The sequence below is a fragment of the Plectropomus leopardus genome, chromosome 19 (genome assembly GCF_026936395.1).
Source record: "Plectropomus leopardus strain MGB_pleo_1.0 chromosome 19, ASM2693639v1, whole genome shotgun sequence".
Taxonomy (NCBI): Eukaryota; Metazoa; Chordata; class Actinopteri; order Perciformes; family Serranidae; genus Plectropomus; species Plectropomus leopardus.
In genome coordinates, this window is record NC_142194.1 from 27,755,104 (window position 1) to 27,775,303 (window position 20,200).

The window sequence follows — 20,200 nt, forward strand, 5'->3', positions numbered from 1 at the left end:
TGCTGTGGGATCAAACATGTCAGTCTGAATGGGTTTAAATGGTGTATATTTTGCCCTTAACAGTATGAATGTAACAGTTTTGTTTCCACTGTGTAATTTAGACTTAATGTAGTAGCTAAGCTGGAAATTCCAAGATTAAACAAAAATACACAATATTTACAAAATTGATGCCGTATGCATGAACACAGCCAAAACTATCAAAGCATGAAGAACAAAAAGTGCATAAAATGCCCCGAACAGTCCCTACTTGAGTTTAATGTGGTCTTTGTGTGGTCATAAAAGGTAGTGTTATCAATACCTTTTCAATGTTGATCCACTTAAAGAGCCACTTTTTTCCAACTGTTGTATAAGAGACACACACCTTTCTGAATGGCGGCCACTCTCCTTCCGTGCCTTGGTTCATGTTATCGTTGGGGTCGGCGTCTGTGTGGAACACTCCAGCTGTGCTTAACTTATACATGGGATACAGACAGACTCCTGATGCATCCCAGAAACGCACGGTCCCATCCTCGTGCCTACACACACAAATAAACATAACACTGTTAATGTGTCAAAGGAATTTTCAGTAGATATTTGTTATGAGTTTTGAACTGACCCTGTGAGCAGCAGGTCTCTCTGTGGAGGGTCTGGGGCCATACTCTGGCCTCCTGTTATTGGCCATGGCTGCACGGAGAGAGGGGAAATGAAAGTTTAATGATAGTCATACCTACATAATGCCTTTGTTCAACCAGAAGTCAACAAATGTGTCCATTTTCAGAACACAGCATACCATCTATAATGAGCAAGTTTAGGGTCTTAGGAGAGTCACATACAGGTATTGCATCTGGGTAAATCCTACAGACAGAGCTCTCTCACCAGAGATACCATTATACTGTTTTGGGCTCGACTGTTCAAACATACTGGTTAAGGTTATTATAGCTTTACACCTAGTTGAAAAAATGTCTTTATATTACACCTATGGTACATGGTACCCATGATTCTCGTCAAAAAGGACTAAACTTAGTGCCAAAGTTTAAAACAAAAAAGTACTAAACTTAGTGTCAAAGTTTAAAACAAAAAAGTACTGAAATTAGTGTCAAAGTTTAAAACAAAAAAGTACTGAAATTAGTGTCAAAGTTTAAAACAAAAAAGTACAAAACTTAGAGTCAAAGTTTAAAACAAAAAACAACTGAAATTAGTGTTAAAGTTTAAGCCTGTGCTTGGGTTTGAATGCAGGACTCCAATAGTGCCACCCTCTTTAGCTCATGATGATAATGCTGATGATGATCATGCTAAAGCTGCTGATTCTGCTGATGATGATTCTGCTGATCATGATGATGAGAATGATCATGATGATCATCATATTGATACTGATAGTGATGCTGATCATCAACATCAGCATCTGCAGCTTCATCATCATGATAGGCATCATTATCATGATCTGCATCATAATCCTGAAGACTCTGAATAGAATGCTGATCATGATGATGCCAGTGATCATGATGATTATGATATTGATGCTGATTATCACCAGCAGCAACATTATGATGATGATCATCAGCTGCAGCAGCATGATCATCATCATCAGCATCATGATAATCATCACGATCAGCATCCACAGCATTATCATCATCATCATAATTATGATCATCCGCAGCATCATGATAATCAGTAGCAGTAGATTCATCATGATCCGCTGTATCATCATCATCATCTACAGGATATACAGGATCATCATTATAATGATCATCATCAAAATTCTCTATGTCATAATGATGATCATGATGATCCTTATGATAACGATAATGATGCTGTCGTCGTCATCATCAGTCATCATAATCATCATTGTGGTGTTATGAATCTGGCAGACCTTTCTTAAGAACAAATTAAAGAGCAAATTTTGGAAGATATTGGCTAATGAGACCTATTAATATTTGAAGAACAGCTTCCGTTGACATCTGCTCAAGGCTCACCTTTTTGGAGTAGTGTGTGTTCTGCAGGTCTCCAGCAGCCATGACCCTCTCCCACAGTTTGAGGGGGATGGCGGAGACGTGGTGGGAGCAGGTGATGGCTGAGCTGTGGAGGGGGACCAGGTATGGTGTCTGAATGACCGGCCAGCCCTCTGTCTGCAGGTCAATCACTACGAGCTCCTCCTCAACCAGAACCACCAGCGCACTGGGATCTCCTGTGCATGGACAGAAAAAAAGCACCTTAGACCTTTCTCTACACTGCTGTACAAGTGTCTGAGAAGATCTGAAAAAGATGTGGGGTGTCAACATTTCTAATAAAATCACACTGAAACAAAGACACAGTTGAAAGAAATAATGTAAGCCACTTTTTTTTTTTTTAAAGCAAAACCAAAACTGAGCGCACGCCTGTTATGAGCAAAACTGGCTGTATGGTCTATGTCAAAGATTATCCACTTTCTTTGCTCAGGGGCCACTTTTGCAAAATAAAATGAGGCCAGGGGCCAGTCGCAGCAGCACCATACATTTCTAGGATTTTAGGACATTTTTAGGATTTTGGGACATTTCTAGGATTTTGAGACATTTTTAGGATTTCAGGAACTTTCTAGTACTTCATAAAGCTAACAGTAATCAGGTTACTTACATGCAAATAAATGCAATGGATCACAGAGTTTCTTTCAAAATTGAGGGAAAAGGTTGGAATACATAGGAAACAAGAGTTTTAAAAGAAAGAAAAGAAAATATGGATCAGACCTCTTTGGAGATATATTGCTCATCCACTTTTTTTTTAACTCCACCTTTTTTCAAACATTTTTTAAAAACATACAAGGAAATTACCTGTAAATTAGCAAGATAAAAAGTTAAGAAAAACAATGGTTTACAAAAATAGTTTTACAAATGTACTTAGTTCTTGCAATTTTTGGAGAACTTCTTTCTAAGTTGCTCATTGCTGTTTCCCCCATGTTTTTGAAAGAAATCACCTAAACTTGATCAGAGTTCAAAGGTTTAAATACTTGTAAAGGACATCTTAAAGCAGCACAAGAAAAGCGATGCTGATCTGGTGTTCAAAGGGTTAAACCTTGATTAGTTTCTTACTTGTGTTTTTATTTTGCTGACTTGTGAATCACATTGTAACACTGTTTTTGAACAGTGCTCTGTAAATAAAGATTCTCATCATTATGACAAAAATTGTACAAAATCCAAATCTAAGAAATTTAGTCTGTCAAGCTTTTCCAAACAGCCTCCTCTGCATCGCTGTGTGTGCAGTGTTTGTATGCCATACTGGGTGGTTTGTGTTGGTGTGTGTGTGGCCTGCCTGTGTGCTGTGGTCCCTCTCTGATGACGAAGAAGTCGATGATCCTGGAGGTGAAGTCCAGAGCCACGTGTGTTTTACCGTGGATTGCTGTGATGCAGTGTCTGTCCCCATAGCTGGCCCTGGGCATGCCACCACTGAACAGAAGGAATGGAGGGCTACACACACACACACAGACACACACACAGACACACACACAGACACACACACACACACACACACACACACAGACACACACACAGACACACACACAGACACACACACACACACACACACAGGTTCAAGTTCAGTTCAGTTTGCACAGTGATTAATATGTAACAGTAGGTCATGTAACATCTAGGAATTTAAGTTAAACATTGGAAAAAGTGAGGCTGTTACAGCCACTTTCACTGAGGGAGGACAGGGAACAGGTGTCACAAATTAAATTCACTGGTGAGAAAAGTGAACTCACCCTTCTTCTGTCGGTAGCTGAACTATTTTAGAAATGGCCTTGCAGGGGAAATGTCCTACAGCAATGAAAAAAAGAGTCATTATTAGCCTATAAAAAAGCATTTTTCATTCAGAAAAGAACAATCAGCAGTTGACATCTCTTCATCCTCACCATAAGGGATGTCTGATTTCTCCTCTTCATCGTTCACGTCCTCGACGCCAACCATCCATCGACAGTAACTTCCATCACTGTGTGAGCTGAGAATGTAGCTTCCATCCTCCGTCCACCATACGCTCTCCAGTTGCTATAGTTACATGAAAAATACAGGGGTTAATACCAAGATTAACCCTTTGAAACCTAGAGCTGCATCACGTTCACTGTGCTGCTTTAAGACATCTTTTTAAAGTATTTAACCCTTTAAACCCTGGGCATATTGGGGCGATCTCTTTCAAAAACATGCAAAAAAGGCAATGAGCAACATGGTAATAAATGTTTCAGAAATGATAAAAAATAGAAGATTTAGAATTTTAAAAAAAAATTTAAAAAGCTAGGGAAAAATGTAAAATGTCATTATGTTATAAAATTATTCAAATTTTTTAACCCCCAGGTTTTTATTTTTATTCATTTTCTAAATAAATAAATAAATTCTTCATTTGTTTTATTCATTTTTAAAAGTTTATTATTATTATTCCATATTCAGCTATTTTTTGAGTAATTCTCTTGAACTTCTTACGAATTAGTGAGATTTCTTTCAAAAATGTGGAAAAAGGGCAATGAGCACCTCAGTAATAAATGCTTCACAAATTATATGAAATTAGTAGATTTTTTTAATGCTAGGGAAAAAAATGTCTGGGGAAAAAAGAAAGATCCTAGGGAAAAAGTATATTATAATTATTATAACTACATATCTAAAATTCTGTTACAAAATTATCTTAATTTTTTTGACACATAGGATTTTTTAAATTCATTTTTAAATCTATTTAATCAATTTTTATTCATTTTATTAAATTTTCAAAAGTTATTTTTTTTAACTCATTTTTTAAAGAATTTTCTTATATTTTTTACTACTTGGTGTAATTACTTTCAAAAACATGGAAAAAACAGCAATGTGCAACTTGGTGATCAATGTTTCACAAAATATAAGAAACGAATAGATTTAATTTTTTTTTTAATCTAGGGGGAAAATGTCTAGGGGAAAAAAGACTAAAGCTAGGGAAAATTATATTTATGATTATCATAGTCACATATTTAGAATTATGTTATAACATTTATTTTATTGTTTAACCCCTACATTTTTATTTTAATTAACCTTTTTAAAATATGTTTTAAATCATTTTATTCTTTTTTGGAAAAATATGATTTGATTTTTTATTTTTACAATTTTCTTTTACTTTTTATTAATTTCTTGCTGATTTTTTGGGTCACTTCTTCTTGAGTATATTGGTTATGGCCACAGCTTATCCAGGACTGGCAGCTATTCTCTTCAGGTCACACTGAGCTGCAGGACAGTCACCTGTGTGGCTGGGATGTGCTGGATGGCACACTGTTTTTCCAGATCCCAGATGACCATGAGACCTCGTCCGTAGCCGATTACAACCTGGTTTGGGTTGACTGGGTTCTCCTGTAAGGCCTCCACGTGTTCCAGATTCCTGCGGCCGATGTAGTCGTCTGGGACACTGGAGGAAACAGGAGAGAGAGGACAGGAGAAAGGAAAGAATGAGTGAGCGAGACACAACAGAAAGAACAGAGACAGTATCAGCCTGGTTATTGATCTGTTGGGTGTGAGCGGCCGTGTACACAGAGCTGCTTTGTTGATGACAGAGATGTATTATATTGTGTGTGTGTGTGTGACAGCAGTTTACTCTGAGCGATCGATACACATTTACGTTGTTTATGGTCAATCCATTTGAAATACGCGGAACTGCTGTGCTGTGTGTTTCCACAGGGAGAAGAAAAAAATCACCAGAGAATCTGAAAAAGGCAAAGTACTGAGTATTTGTGTAAATTTGTGTTCTTGTTTTTTCAAGCCCATGCACTTCTATTGATCCCTGTCTTGTAAGTCAAACAATTTAAAGTCAGGGAGACACCAAGGTTACATTAATAAGGGCCCCAGACACCAAGATGGTCAACACTGCTAAGAGCCCAGCCATTAATCCTCATGGAAAGACAGTCTACATCAGTGATACTCAATTTACAACCCATGGGCCAAATGTGGCCCTAAATAGGACTCTGGGTGACTCCCAACCATTTTTTAATTCACAATAAAAGTAAAGTGATTTGCACTGGGAATTTGTTTTTAGGTGCCAGAGTGCATAAAACAGCATCAAAATAGAGCTTGTTTATCAAAACACTGAAAAGCAAAGATTCTACAGACAAAGACTCTCTGCAACATCATTAAACACGCTTGAGCATAAAAAAACCCAAAATGTACCATCAGAGGATCCCAGACACCCCAGACCGAGGTCCTAACTAAGCCCTTAATGTCCTAAAATCCTAGAAATGTCAAAAATTTCTAGAAATGTCCTAAAATCCTAGAAACATCCTGAAATCCTAGAAGCGTCCTAAAATGCTGGAAATGTCTTAAAATCCTAGAGACGTGCAAATATCCTGGAAACATCGTAAAATCCTAGAAAGGTCCGAAAGTGCTAGAAACATCGTAAAATCCTAGAAATGTCCTAAAATCATGGAAATGAACTGAAATCCTGGAAATGGCCAATAATCCTCGAAATGTCTCAAACCCAAGTAATGTCCTAAAATCCTAGACACACATGTATGGGGCTGGTGAGACTGGCCTCTGGGCTCCTGTCATTCTGCAAAAGTGGCTCCCAAGCAAAGCGAGCAGAGTATCTCTGCTCTACATCATAAGCACTGTGTCAGTTGTGTTGCAGTTACTGACCTGCTGGCCACTTGGTCGAGACTAATGTTCCTCTCTTCCAGCTCTCTGAACCCTGGGACTTCAACTATAAAGACATGTCCTCCTTCTGTCCCCAGGAGCAGCAGCTCTCCTGAGGAGTGAGCCAACACTGCAGTCACTCTGGTCACACTGGGAGGTGCACTGAGGAAGAGGACAAGAGGAAGGTGAGATTTACTGTTCACAATGTAGCATCATCTGGGTGACTACACCTTTTGTCTGACTGGAAATGTTGGTATTGCCAGTGACAGAAGTAGTAGCCCACTGAAATTTTTTTTCAGAATTAAAACTATTAACTAATGATGGAAAAATCATTAGAACAACACAGTAAAAGTCCTGCACTCATTTTTTTTACTGAAAGTGATGAGTGAAAAACAGGCAATATCAACACAACATACTTAATTTTACTTCACTTCCATTTAAGGTGAAGTTTTCATTTCTTATATAATGCTGAACAGTACCATGAATGATAATATCATTGACATTATACATATTTTTTCATTTTACTACTTTTTGTGAGCCATCCTGAATTTGCAGGATAACCGGTAACATGTCTTTGTCAGGTAAATGTAGTGGGCTACACTGGTTTTCTACAAATTACAAGAACACGGTAAATAAGTATACCGCTAAGATTCTTTTGGAGCCTTTTGTTATTTTGCAGTACAAAACAGAATAGCAATATGATTTGTTAGTTTTTACATGTAAACCTCATCATAAATCTATAGCTGTTTGGGCCCTGCGGTATTGCTCGGGAGCCAGGGATCAGCAGTGTTGACTGCAAAGTTGTTTGTATGAAGGTTTCTCTAGAAAACCACAGCCAAGCAATCAGCCCGTTCCTAAAAGGCATATTTGAACAGACACTGCACTAGTACTGCAGATAAAATTCAGACTTAAAGAACTAATCGCACTAAAAGGACTGTGAAAGAGGAAAACGTGTATGTGTATGTAAATGTGTTTATTGATACTTAATTGCACTGTTAAATCTGTATTATTTTTATCCTTGCTTAGCCTTTGGCAAAATTTGTTGATTTTCACAGCAATATAAAAGAGATATTAGTATATTTTATATTACAGTAAAGAGGCTTTTGAAGTTCTTACATGTGAAAAAGTTAATTTAGAGTTGTTTTTTATTAATTAGTATTATTGATTTTGTGCTCATTCAAAGACAGTGCATTGTGCATTGTCTATTGTTTGTTTTTGTTGCTTGCTAGATTTAATGCCCTATTTCACTGCTGCTTTTACCGGCACCTCAGTGCTTAGCTTCACTCCCTCTCATCAACATCATGTTCTGGAATGACAATAAACCTTCTTGAATCTTGAATGAGTGTATCTGCGTGTTTTACCCCGGAGGCCCTGTGAGTGTGAAGCGTCCTATCTCCAGAAGTTCAGAGAGTCCTTTGTGAGCTCTTAAAGTCCACATGTGCAGACTGTTGTCATCCAGCAGAGTCACCAGTTCAACCTGAACACACACCACAATCAATCAATCAATCAATCGTGTTGAAAGGTTTTTAAAAAGGCATCGACTGGTTTCTAGCAGTGATAACAGTTCCACATTATAGACCGTCTCCTCTATGATAACAAGGACAGGACACTTTAAAAAGCAGAACTGCTGCCGGGAGTGTGTTACACTGTGCAGGTACCTACCTGGTGGGGGAGGAAGTGCACCTGTGTGACGGCAGCATTCTCATCATGTAAACCCATGAACTCCACACCTGGAGCTCCATATCTAAACACTGGTCAAGGACAGACTGGATTTGTCATAGACACAGCCCTATTGGACAAACACACTCACAAAATACACCAGTAGTGTGTATGCTGGTGGTTGACTCTAGCTGAGCTCTCCATTGCAAACAACACAACACATTAAAGCAGTGTGACAAAATGATGTGACACTTGCAGTATATACTGAGGTGAAGTATTCACAACTCAAATCCACTGCAGAATGAGAACCTGAAGAAACTGTAGGTGCAATATTTAAATATAACAAGTAAGGCTGTTTGGTGTGCCTTTAAACCCTTAGGGACTGTTAGATGCATTTTACGTACTGTTCCTTCTTTTTTGACATTTTGGCTGTCTTCATGCATATGGCATAGATTTTGGCAAGATTGTGTATTTTTGTTCAATTTTGGAATTTCATTCTTAACTCCTATAGTAAGTCTAAAATACACTGTGGAAACTAAATTGTTACATTCAGACTGCTAAGTGCAAAACAATGCTCCATTGAAACCCATTCAAACTGCAAATTTTGATCCCATAGCCATCAAAGCATTAAAACATGTATTATATTATTTCTGCAATAACAGCTCTAGCAGCGCCTGCTGCATCATGCCCGAGGGAGCCAGTTCATGTGACCTAGAAAAGCCAAAAAAGTGTTTCCACTGCAGTTTTGACAAATATGGCTTTTTAGCATCTCGTGAATCCAAACTCAAGCAAGCATAATAACTTTTTTTTTTTGAGTGTTTTTTTTTTTTTAATCGACATGTTTCATTAGGAATATTTTATATTAACTATTTCAATTTGAGCAATTTGGGGATTAAACACCTGCCTATTTTTTATTTTGGTGTGAAGCACCAACCAGCTCTTATTTTAGTGAGAAATTTTAATTTCTGAAACAGACCACCTTTCGTTCCCACAGTCACCTCCCACTGGATTGTGTCCAGTTAACCAACAAGTCTACATGAAAATGGGAATATAGTTTACCTTTATTTAATACACTGATGCTGATATAACAAAAAACTGTCAACATATGATGTCTTTTATCTTGTGTTTGTAGAGTTATGTGTTTCTGCTGACATATACTGCTGACAGTACTGTTAATATGTCATACTTCAAAAAGGGGGTTTGGTGTAGGTGTAATATTTTCCACCAGGAGCAGGATGGGAAATAATCTTAAAAGGAATCTAGTTGTAGTCTTGGAAATAGTGACTCTGCAAGATCCCCAGTCTTTTTGAAATGTTATAGTTTTTAACAAAACTCCCAGTGTCTCAAGATGTCAGACTTCAGTCTCTGAAATGTTTTCTCATGTCCTCTAATGTACGGACAGCATACCTGTTATCTTAAGCACATCTGGTAGACAGATGCGCTGGAAAATAAAAACATATCAAAGAAAAGCACTGAGTTTCTGCGCACTGTGAGCAGAGTCTATAAGAGACATAACTCTGGTCAAAGACTTTTGCCAGGTAATGTTATCACAGTAAAAAGTAAAGGAAGGCTGCTGTAAGAGCAAAGGAGAAAACTACAGACTCTCAGGCTGAAGAATGGAAATGAAAGTCTGATTAGGTTTATCTGACCTAAATGTTGCATTTACAATATACTGAGGTCACAGGCAGTGTGGACTTTTTAGGATTTAAAGGGTAAGTGGATATGCTTTTGCATGTTTCAAGTCTCTTTTTGTTTTCCTGAGCGGCAGTGTTGAAGGTAATCCTTGGTGTTTCTGATCTCTTGTAGTTCAGAGAAGGTTTTTTTCAATAGTACCTCATTGTGTTTGACTTATGCATGTGTACCCTCGTGCATAAATCAGTTGAGGTAATATGCATCTTTTGTCAATATTTATTGAATGTAAATTACTGATGGTGAGAAGCTTTGTTGTAAAAAGTGGACACACAGCTGTGTGAGAATGTTTTCTTCCATCCTTGCTTTCCATAATAAGTCAAAGTGATTTTATTAAGTTAACAAAAAGGTTTCTGCTGCTCTTTATCTCTTTTGACCTTATTATGACCTCATTAGTTTTGTCCATCTCAGGATGACGGATGACTTCATGCTGATGGATGTAAAGTAAGGCTGACAATTGACTGTTTGTATATCAAAATCACAATTTGAGGCAATTTTCAAATCACAAGAGCTGTGAGTTTAGGTAAAACTTATTACCACCCAACAACAGTATAAATGCTGCCACACAGGTGAAAGTTTGAGCAGGGGACAGGTCATTTCCCCAGTCATTAAGACAACTGTTGCTGGCAGATTTGGCCCACAGCTGGTCAACATAAACGTATTTATTATAAACAAAATGTTTATACTGAATTGTTTATTACACTTAAGTTTTAGCAAAAAGGCAGATATTTGGGGAGAACAGAGCACTATGGCTGGATAAGTAAGACTAGGATTTAATTGCATACATTCTGTGAGATTTTGTAAATAGATGTTTTAGTATAGTCTTGTTAAATGTGGACCCCTAAGACTTCAATTCATTCATAATTTGTGCAGTTTTTGGATTCTTCGCACCCACAGGTATATAAGAAAACAAAGGTAAATTAAATAAAATCTTTTATATTATTTTCTACTTTCATTGAGTTCTTTTTTTACCCAACATCAGTCCTAATCATAATCTTTATTTTAACCCTTTAAATGCCAGGTTTTTGTCATGATGCCACAATGTTTACAGGTGAAACAAAATAACACAAAAAATGAATTATTTTCAATATATTACATGCAAAGTAGATTATTTTTTTGATGATGACAGCCTGGGATATGACGGTGATTAACAGAAACATTGATTGTGAAAGTGCACCTAGTGGAAGTAGCATGTCTGTTCTCCATATGTCAAATATGGTTAAAATTGTCATCATCAGGTGGAAAATAGCAAAAATGACAAATTTCAAGACAAAAGCCCAGAATGACACCCAGAAATAATACAAGTAACAGTTTTGTTTACATAGTGTATTTTAGACTTACTGTAGGTGCAGAGCTGGAAATTCACAGATGAAACAAAAATATACAATCTAGCCAAAATTTACAGCGCGTAAAATGTGCCAAACATTCCCCAAGGGTTAACGTCCCATGCTGCTCAAGTGTCACTGAGCAAACCATTTACCCAGCTGAGCTGCTGCTGTGTATCTGACCCTGACCTCAGTGTGGAGAAACAGCATCATCCCCATGAAGGAATGACATTATGAAAGGAATTGAGTGGCACATAAAAAGAACAGAAGCTGCTCTGTTCTTTGACTCATAATAATCACTCAGAGATTTTCCTTCATCTGTGCCGTCTAGCAGTTTGATCCAGAACAATCTGCTGTATTGTACGAATGGATTACCCTAATGAGAGAAGGTACTGCCGTTATCTAAACCAGTGTGTGTCTCTGTGTCAATGGGGAGAGTGTACTGACTGGCTCCGCAGGGCTCTCAATGAGCAGAATTGTGCTAAAGGCGACACAGACTTCACTGTCTGAGACTGCCAGGCGGCGTTGAGCAACAGCGTGGGAAAAATGAAGCACCTGAAGCAGGTACCCATGTGAACCGCAGACGAGGATTTAGCAGCGTCACAGCCGCTCATTAGCTCTGCCTGCCTCATGTTCAAACTTGATGCTCTGTTTCCTCCCTGACAGCTATGAACACACAGGTGAGGTGAAGGATACAGTTTGATGGCCCCGGAGCGGGTGCCGATGGCCAGCAGCTGCAGGGAGGGACTGTAGCCCAGAGCGCTGGGCTGATGGGGGAATCCATGCTCCACAGTCTGAGGAAGAGACAGAGTGGACAGACGGGGGAGGGTGAGACCAAGCTAAGAGGGCAGAAACAATGTCAGGACAGGATAGAGACAAGAGACTGCAGATAACACCGTGTGGACAAGAAAAAGGAAGGACTGCAGATAACACGGAAATATGAATCCTGCCGTCTCAAACCCACCCTCTGTCACGTCCTCTGTCCTGACTGGAAAATGTGTAGCATCTTGCGGGAGAACTTCTTGTTTAGTTAACTGCTAAATAATAAATCAGGATAAAAATGCCGTAACCCTTTGAAATCTGGATCGACATCACTTTTCTTGTGCTGCTTTCAGATGCTGTTCACAAGTATTTAAACCTTTGAACTTTGAGCAAATAGGTGCACTTTCTTTCAAAAACATGGGTAAAAGGCAATTAGCAATTTGGTTCCACAAACTGGAAGAAATCAGTACATTTAGAAAAAGCTTTTTAAAAGGTAGGGAAAACATCTAAGGAAAAGGGAAAGCTAGGGAAAAAACTGATTCTAATTTTCATAGTTACATAATTAAAATTTTGTTACAGAGTTATTATATATTTTTAATAAGCTTTCACCAGGGCATTTCCTTGTTTTGTTTTGTCTTGAATACATTTTTTCATTCTCTTTTAATTAACTTCTTATTATTATTTTATTTTTCTAGGGAAAAAAAAAAACAATATTTCACATCACAAGCACATCACACTCACAAGCTAGGGAAAAAAAACTATATTTCTAATTCTCAAAGTTACATGTTTGACATTATGGTTACAGAATTATTATACATTTTTACGAACTTTCCCCAGGTCATTTTCTTTTTTTTTTTCATTCTTTAAATAATTTAGTGATTTTTTATTTATTTAGAGAAAATAAAAAAGGCACAAAAAAACAGTTCTAATTGTCATTATGACATATTTAGAATTATGTTACAGAATTACTTTTTTTAAAAAAAAAAAACTTTTTCCTGTTGTTTTTCTTTTTAAATTTGGAGATTTTTTGGACTTTTTACTAGTTTGTACATCTTGGGTTCATTTCTCCTTTTGCCTTCTTCTCATGCCAATTTACTCAGGTTTCAAAGGGTTAAGTGAACACCTGAGTGTGTCTTTTTTTGGAACATCTGAAGTACACTCCTTCTATACATATGGCATTCTCCAGGGACCAGAATGTATTTAACTTTTTGTATACACAACAACAGAAATATGCTTTGTCACCTTTTGTCAGATTCATAAAGCCCTGTATAAATCCACTCCAGCAAAATATCACATATGGATCTACTATACTACTCTCTTGTTGTGTTGTGTCCTGTTCTGTGCTTTGAGTTATGGGTTCACTTGCCTTGTTGAACTGGAAGAGCTCCTGTTTGAGTCGGTCTCTGTGGGACTCCTGGCCGTGTCGCTTGAACCTCTTCATCCTGTCTCAGCACCGGCGTGGAGCCTGCGGGCCCACTGACACACACTGCAGGGAGCACAGACACAGGATGTGAGGACAGTCACTCATTATCATCATTTGCACGGTCAAAAGTTTAAAAACATGTCTGTAAGATGATTGATTGTGACTTCACGTGTGTCTTCTATTAATTTCTCTCTTTATCTGACACACAAACTAAAGGCCCTCAAACACCAAGTCCTGATTTTTGTCCAGAGTTGCTGCAGATTTTAAAAAGAATACAGCCTCATATTTTTTTTGCATTTTTGTTTAATTTTCTGCATTTCTCCACATCAATCAAAAGCCTTCAGAATCTTTTGGACCAAGAACCAGACAAGATGAAAATGTGGTGTAACGTGCAGGACATATACATACACAACAACGAACAAGACAGAGGTGGAAAGGGGGCCAGAACAAAAAAAAGTGAAAATAAATGGAGGTCATGTCCTCCTCTTTCATGACAAAAAGAAAGTAATGTTAGCCTAACCAGAAACACACAGCATACATAATGACGCTTATAGCAGAGTGCACTTTAATTGCTGCACAGTATCATTGCATACTTTAGGTAGCTGTGGTACCAAATGCAAAACAGGCAAAGTCTGGTGACAGCCAGGGAAATATGTCCTATAACATACATCAAAAAAGAAAAATACAGATTTAGTTTGCAAAGTTCTGTCATTTTGCCAGTATGAAGAGAGGGAAAGTGGCTGAGCTGGAAATGTATTGCATGCAATCCTTATTTCATGAAGATGATTTAAGCCCATTTCAGAGATGCATTTCATTACATAAACAAGGTTTCCAACACATAAATTTATTCCTGGCGGCCTGCCACGATTAAAACAACTGCCACAACAAAAAGATTTTGCCATTTTTGGAGCTGGACCATTCATTAGGAGCACTATTGATATATATATTGTTCAGTTAAGTATTGCACCTCTTGGAGCACAGAGTGTACTCTTGGCACAGTTGGAGCAGAAGAATATCAGGCACAATGAAAGTGACACAACAGTTTATTCTGCTAGGTCTGAAATTTTGCATTCACTTGCAGCAGCTGCTCCTCTCGTCTATTAATCCTTACTGATCGGCTCCTCTCATTTATCATTTCTAACTGATTGGCTCTTAGATCAACAGATACATTTTCCACCACACAACTCACAAACTGCTGCAGAGGGGAAAAAAAGCTCCCTAAAGCTGTATAACTTCTGTAACACTTCAAACACAGAGTGAATCTAAATTGAACTGGGCACATTGACACGCGAGTAAATCATTAATGGAGATGTCAGTAAATAAATAAGCTATAATATTTAAGTTTTCTTGATTGGTTAGTAATAGGAGCTGCAGGGAGGGGAAACACACCAAACACAAACATGAACCACAGCCAAGCGTATCACTAGCAGAGCTGACATACTCTCACAATGACATTAGTGCACATTAGAAAAGCTACAGACTTGGCTTGAGTCTGCCTCCAATGTGACCCCAACCAGAGTGAACACGCTTTGTGGATAGCTGTGTGGCCTTTTTCATTGGTTGAGTGTTAGCAGAGTGGTAACTTCAGGAAGAGTTTGTAAACCTTGAAGTGCATATGTGTGTGTCGCAGTTTATGAACGCTACCATTCTAAATATGTACCTTTGAAAATCAAATATAACAGAATTGCTGTCATTCAGAATGAGATTGCAAGCATGCCTGGCAACCTCTTCATGATTAATTGTGCAGCCCTAACACACATACACACACAAACACACACACACACACACACACACACACACATACACACACAAACACACACACACACACCAGAGTGGGTTGGGCTTTCTTCCCCCATCTTAACAAAAAAACAAAACAAAAGATAAGGGCCAGAAGTCAGTCAGGGCACAACTACGAAGCCATTGTTTGGCCACTACACACACACACACACACACACACACACACACACACACACACACACACACACACACACACACACACACACACACACACACACACACACACACACACACACACACACACACACACACACACAGCTGCTGCTGAAAACACCTGTGACACACAAAGGCGGTTTCCACACAGGCCACTTCAGAGAAAGAAGGAACGGAAAGGGGAAGCAGGGAGACAAAAAAAGGAAAAAAATATATATCATCCTTGCATTCTTTCCTGAAGTAACACAGAGGAAAACTGAGCGTTGTAAAAGACCACGTGCATCAGTAGTAAACTGGCGGCAAAAAGCTCCACAATATCTGAGAGAAAGAGAGAGAGAGAGAGAGATTTTAAACTCCATCACGTGAAGGAAAGGTTCAACCACAGAGCAGCATGAGGGCCTCTAAGCCTCACATCTTGTGCTGTGTGGGGCCGGGCCCTCGCCTCTCTGGCTCCTTCACTTACTGACACTCAACTATGCAAAAGAAAGCAGCTCGGGGCAGAATGTTTCTGACAGAGGCAAAGGAAAACCCAGAACTGCGGTCAGACATATGATCCACGGTGTCATAAGTCTGTGACAAAGGCCTGCGCCATGACTCACAGTTTTCCGTCTGAACCAGCTCACTCTCCTCGGTCCAAATTCAGACATAGTTCTGCTAGGCTCATATCAGCGGCTGCCTTGACTCACTGCAGCGCTGTGTCACACATTCCCAGCTTCCTCAAAGAAGTCACCACACCTCTGGTGCAGCAGGCTGACTGGGCTCACTTACTGTGGCAGATTAAATTTCACAACTAGACAAATACTTGCTTTCTCCTGGTGAATATTTGTTGCATCACTCTTGACTGTAACAGTGCTTAGATCAACCAACAGTCCACAACACAAAGATATGTCATTAAATTATGTTTAGACAAGAAAAGCTGCAAATCTTTACATTTGAGAAGCTTAAACTGTAAAAATGTTTGTATTTTTTAAGGAATTCATCTTATATTAAATGAGTTGCAAATTAATTAACTGTAGACTGACATATCAATTATTTAACTTATTATTTTATGTACTGTATGTATATTGTATGCATTATTATTAGACGTAGCAGGATTTAAGATCAGCCTCAATTTCATTTCTTTAACCACATTTAAGAAAAATGACAATAAATCTACCTTGTATCTTGTACCTTATTACAGCAGCATCACTCAGTATGTTTACATGATGTTAGAAAAAGTTGAATTATTGTGTATTATTATGTTAGTCCAACTGAAATCAGACTAAATTGAATGTCTTGAAATCGGACTACCACACCTTATAATGTGATTGGAAGTTATTCAGTCATGTAAACACCGCAGTTGGACTTAAACTGGACTGTGTGTTCTGCGTGTGCTCCTAGTTGCTGCACCAGCCTCCCTCTGTGGTTATGGACAGGGACTGTTACTTACTTAAGAGGGGCAAAGGGGTGCTGTGAAACGGCACTAGTGTTTAAAAAAAATGGATAAACTGAGGAGGGACTTGTGTTTTAAATTTTGGCTTAGGTGGGGGGCATACAATTTTTAAAGGTAGTATTGATATTTATTTTAAATTTAAAAAGTAACATTCCAGCCAACCCCCCCTCCTCTGATAAATAAAGTACAGTCTCACAACACCAGCACGGAAGCTAAGCGATGTCCTGGGACCAGCAGGACAATTTCAGTTTGAGTATTCACTATATTGAGTATTGTCTCCTCTTTAGCTTTTACAACAGCTGATGGAGGCAGCAGTAGAGCAGCAGCTCCGCCGTTCAGTGGAGTAATTTTTTTTTTCAGTGGAATCTGGTGTTTTTGATATTAACGGCTTCAAATCCCTGACGGTAAGCGCTGTCTTATGGCAAGGTAAAGTGGTAAAACTATTCTTAATATAGCATACATTTAAACTGATATAGTTTTTTTTAGGTAGCTTAAAACTAATCAATGAAGGCAGAGTTTGCCCAGCATTGTTGATATTATGCACATGACGCTGTGGTTTTCTACCCCGAAGTTACTGTAAATAAACAGTTGTGATTGTGATTCAATCTATATCATAGAGTGTATAAATAATATAGGTTTATAGCAACTAGCTGAAAGAGGGCATATCTCCACCTGTGGCAGAGTCGGACATACTTCCATCACTGAATCTATTGTCCCCCGGTGCTTGTATACTAGGACAAGGACAGTATTCAAATTAAATGGCCTAATAACTTAGGTGTTTTCAATTTAGTTTGGATTCACTAAAGTCGCACAATCAAAAAACAAACTACTTAGGGAAGTGATAGACTATCAGTGTTCAGCGAGGTAAAATTACTGTTTTTAATAGATGGAGTCTGTTTTTTTTTGTTGTTTTTTTTAAGAGAGAAGAGGGATATGTTTCACTTCAAATTAGGAATATTTTAGCAACAATGAATATGTTGAGGAAATACTGAGCATCCCACTAGATAAATGAAACCTGGTTCATAATGCACATGTTGTGTGGGAGTTTATAAACCGGTGATTTTATAAAGCTTTGCTGTGTTGATAGATGTGGACCCCCCAAATGACATCAGTTCATCAAGGATTTTCTTAGTTTTTAGATTCTTACTTCAGACACATGCAAGCTTATTTTGTGAATTAATTATAAACTTGGTACACAAGTTGTCATAATGGAGGTGCGACTTCTTTTTTAAAAAAACAAAAAAGGATTTACATTTATAACATAATATAAAAAAAGGCAAGAAATCAAAATTTAAAAAAAAAAACAGAAAACTAAATCTATATTATTTGTTTTTTAATTTGATGTCTCTTTTCTCTCTTTGCCTTTTCTTTTAAATAATATAAGGTTTGCTGTGAAAAATATATTTTGTTTAATGTGCTAAACATACATGACAACTTACCCTTTAGGTAACTTATTTTTTTATTGCTCAATAAATATAACAACAAATTTAGTTGAGTTGAGGTAAAACAAACATCTTTGTATTTCCTCATCTCTGTGACAGAGAGAGACTTTAAAGTACGGTATAAATTGGTACAGAGTCAACAAATGTGAGTGCCAGTGGTGCTCCGCATCAACGCACGTTACGTGAAACGAGGCATTCACGTAATCGATTACATCGAATACGTCGACGTGTCGCCCCAGCCCTGATTTTTATTATTTCAAACAACGTTTTCTATACATTAGTGTAAGAAATTCTATGTTCAGTCCATGCCTTTTCCATTTGTATTTTAACTTTGAAAACCAGAATAACAAGATTTGAGAAAAAAATGATTTCAGTTGAACTTAAATGCTGGCATACCCTTCAGGGCTCTGTCGCTCTTGCTACTTCTGAGCTAGCAAAAATATTCAGCTATAATTTAGACTGCTGAGTCTGCAAGTACATCTGAGCAACCACCTAAAACTGTCACTGTCACCTGTTTTCGTGACAAAATTAGAGGTTGATCAACAGCTAATATGCTTGTTGTTACAGCAGGTTACAAGCTTGTAGTCCTTTCAGACACCATTTGTGTGTGTGTGTGTGTGTGTGTGTGTGTGTGTGTGTGTGTGTGTGTGTGTGGACGGTCCCAGGAGAGGCAACGGAGCAGAAAGAGGGAGCTCAAAGCCATAAGCTCTGCTGACAATGGCAGAGTGGGAGGTCTGCTTCACAAACACCACGGCTTCTAAGGGCTACGAGAAGAATCTGCTGATAGAAAACAAGGAGGGACACAACCCTCACACATGCACACATGTAAACAGTGACGCCAACAACCAGTATGGAAAGCTCAGGTTGATGCTGTTAAAACAGCCATCCACACATGCTACATGTCAGCAGGGACTTTCTCTGTGCAGTCTGCAGACATCCTAATCCCACTGTAGTTTCTCTCTGACCAGATTAATTGTGGCCTTTCAACTAACCTGACAGACATTAGAGCACAAATTACCCATTCATTAAAACGCACTCAAGTGTTATTTCTACACCAGCTACTTATCATGGGCCACGGCTGGGAATGAACATCACAATTATGGGAAGTTCAGTTATGTTTAAGGCTGTCGACTCAGACAGTAGATTAACCTCCTCTTCTGCCCTCTCTCTCTCTAGTCAGTCTGGCCGCAACCAGAGAAAACTACAAACAATTTAACAAAATAAACTACTGAGGCAGCACAAATGCACTTTTAAATGATGTAGACTACAGAGATCGCATAACAATTTGCATGGAATGGGTGTTTTTGAGTATCATCTATGAGACACACTTACAACTTAATTTAAGCCTTTGAAACCTGAGCAAATTGGTTTGATTTCTTTCAAAAGCATGGGGAGAAGGCAAAGCGTAACTTAACAAGACATGGCCCAAACACAGCAAGGTCTAGTCAAAAGTTCTAAGTAATTACAAAAAAACAATAATACAAATATATAAAATATAATTTTAAAAAAGCAAACAAGAAAATGATGTGAAAAAATTGCGGGAAAACAAAAAAAAAAACATGACAGGACATGATATCCCTAATTTTTTTGATAATTTTCAAATTTTCTAATAATTCTCCCCCGTTATTAAAAACTAGTTTTCAGGTCAGCTTCTTCTTTACCTGTTACTAATGTTTTGCATTTTGTGGAACATTTCTTAGCAAGTTGGTCAGAGCATTTGTATCCAATGTTTTTGAAAAAAGTCAAACCTGTTTTTACAGGTTAAAAAGCTTGCGAAAGGTGTCTGAATAAAGTACAAAAAAAACTGATGTTTAACCTGGTTATAAAGTAAGTTATAAAGTGCAGATCACAGAGCACTAGGGGCCAGGAGTGATGCCTCTGGAGCAGGAAGTAAACCTGTGTTGTGCTTTTAGGTATATAGACAGGGACAGACACAC

General features: G+C 38.1%; 1 protein-coding gene across 2 annotated transcripts in view; it reads right to left on the reverse strand.

Annotated features, from left to right (window-relative positions):
* The window catches only part of llgl2 (LLGL scribble cell polarity complex component 2), a 48,562-nt gene that overhangs the window by 15,615 nt on the left and 12,747 nt on the right, over positions 1 to 20,200 (reverse strand). For both annotated transcript variants that reach the window (XM_042508332.2, XM_042508331.2), the window contains exons 2-13: positions 13,383 to 13,502; positions 11,951 to 12,048; positions 8,244 to 8,325; positions 7,943 to 8,058; positions 6,585 to 6,743; positions 5,202 to 5,364; positions 3,860 to 3,992; positions 3,710 to 3,764; positions 3,262 to 3,416; positions 1,953 to 2,164; positions 596 to 663; positions 362 to 515 (exon numbers count right to left, since the gene is read on the reverse strand). In XM_042508332.2, the coding sequence (XP_042364266.2) occupies positions 362 to 515; positions 596 to 663; positions 1,953 to 2,164; positions 3,262 to 3,416; positions 3,710 to 3,764; positions 3,860 to 3,992; positions 5,202 to 5,364; positions 6,585 to 6,743; positions 7,943 to 8,058; positions 8,244 to 8,325; positions 11,951 to 12,048; positions 13,383 to 13,457 (1,470 nt within the window). In that variant the 5' untranslated portion in view covers positions 13,458 to 13,502. The remainder of the gene's footprint in view (positions 1 to 361; positions 516 to 595; positions 664 to 1,952; positions 2,165 to 3,261; positions 3,417 to 3,709; positions 3,765 to 3,859; positions 3,993 to 5,201; positions 5,365 to 6,584; positions 6,744 to 7,942; positions 8,059 to 8,243; positions 8,326 to 11,950; positions 12,049 to 13,382; positions 13,503 to 20,200) is intronic.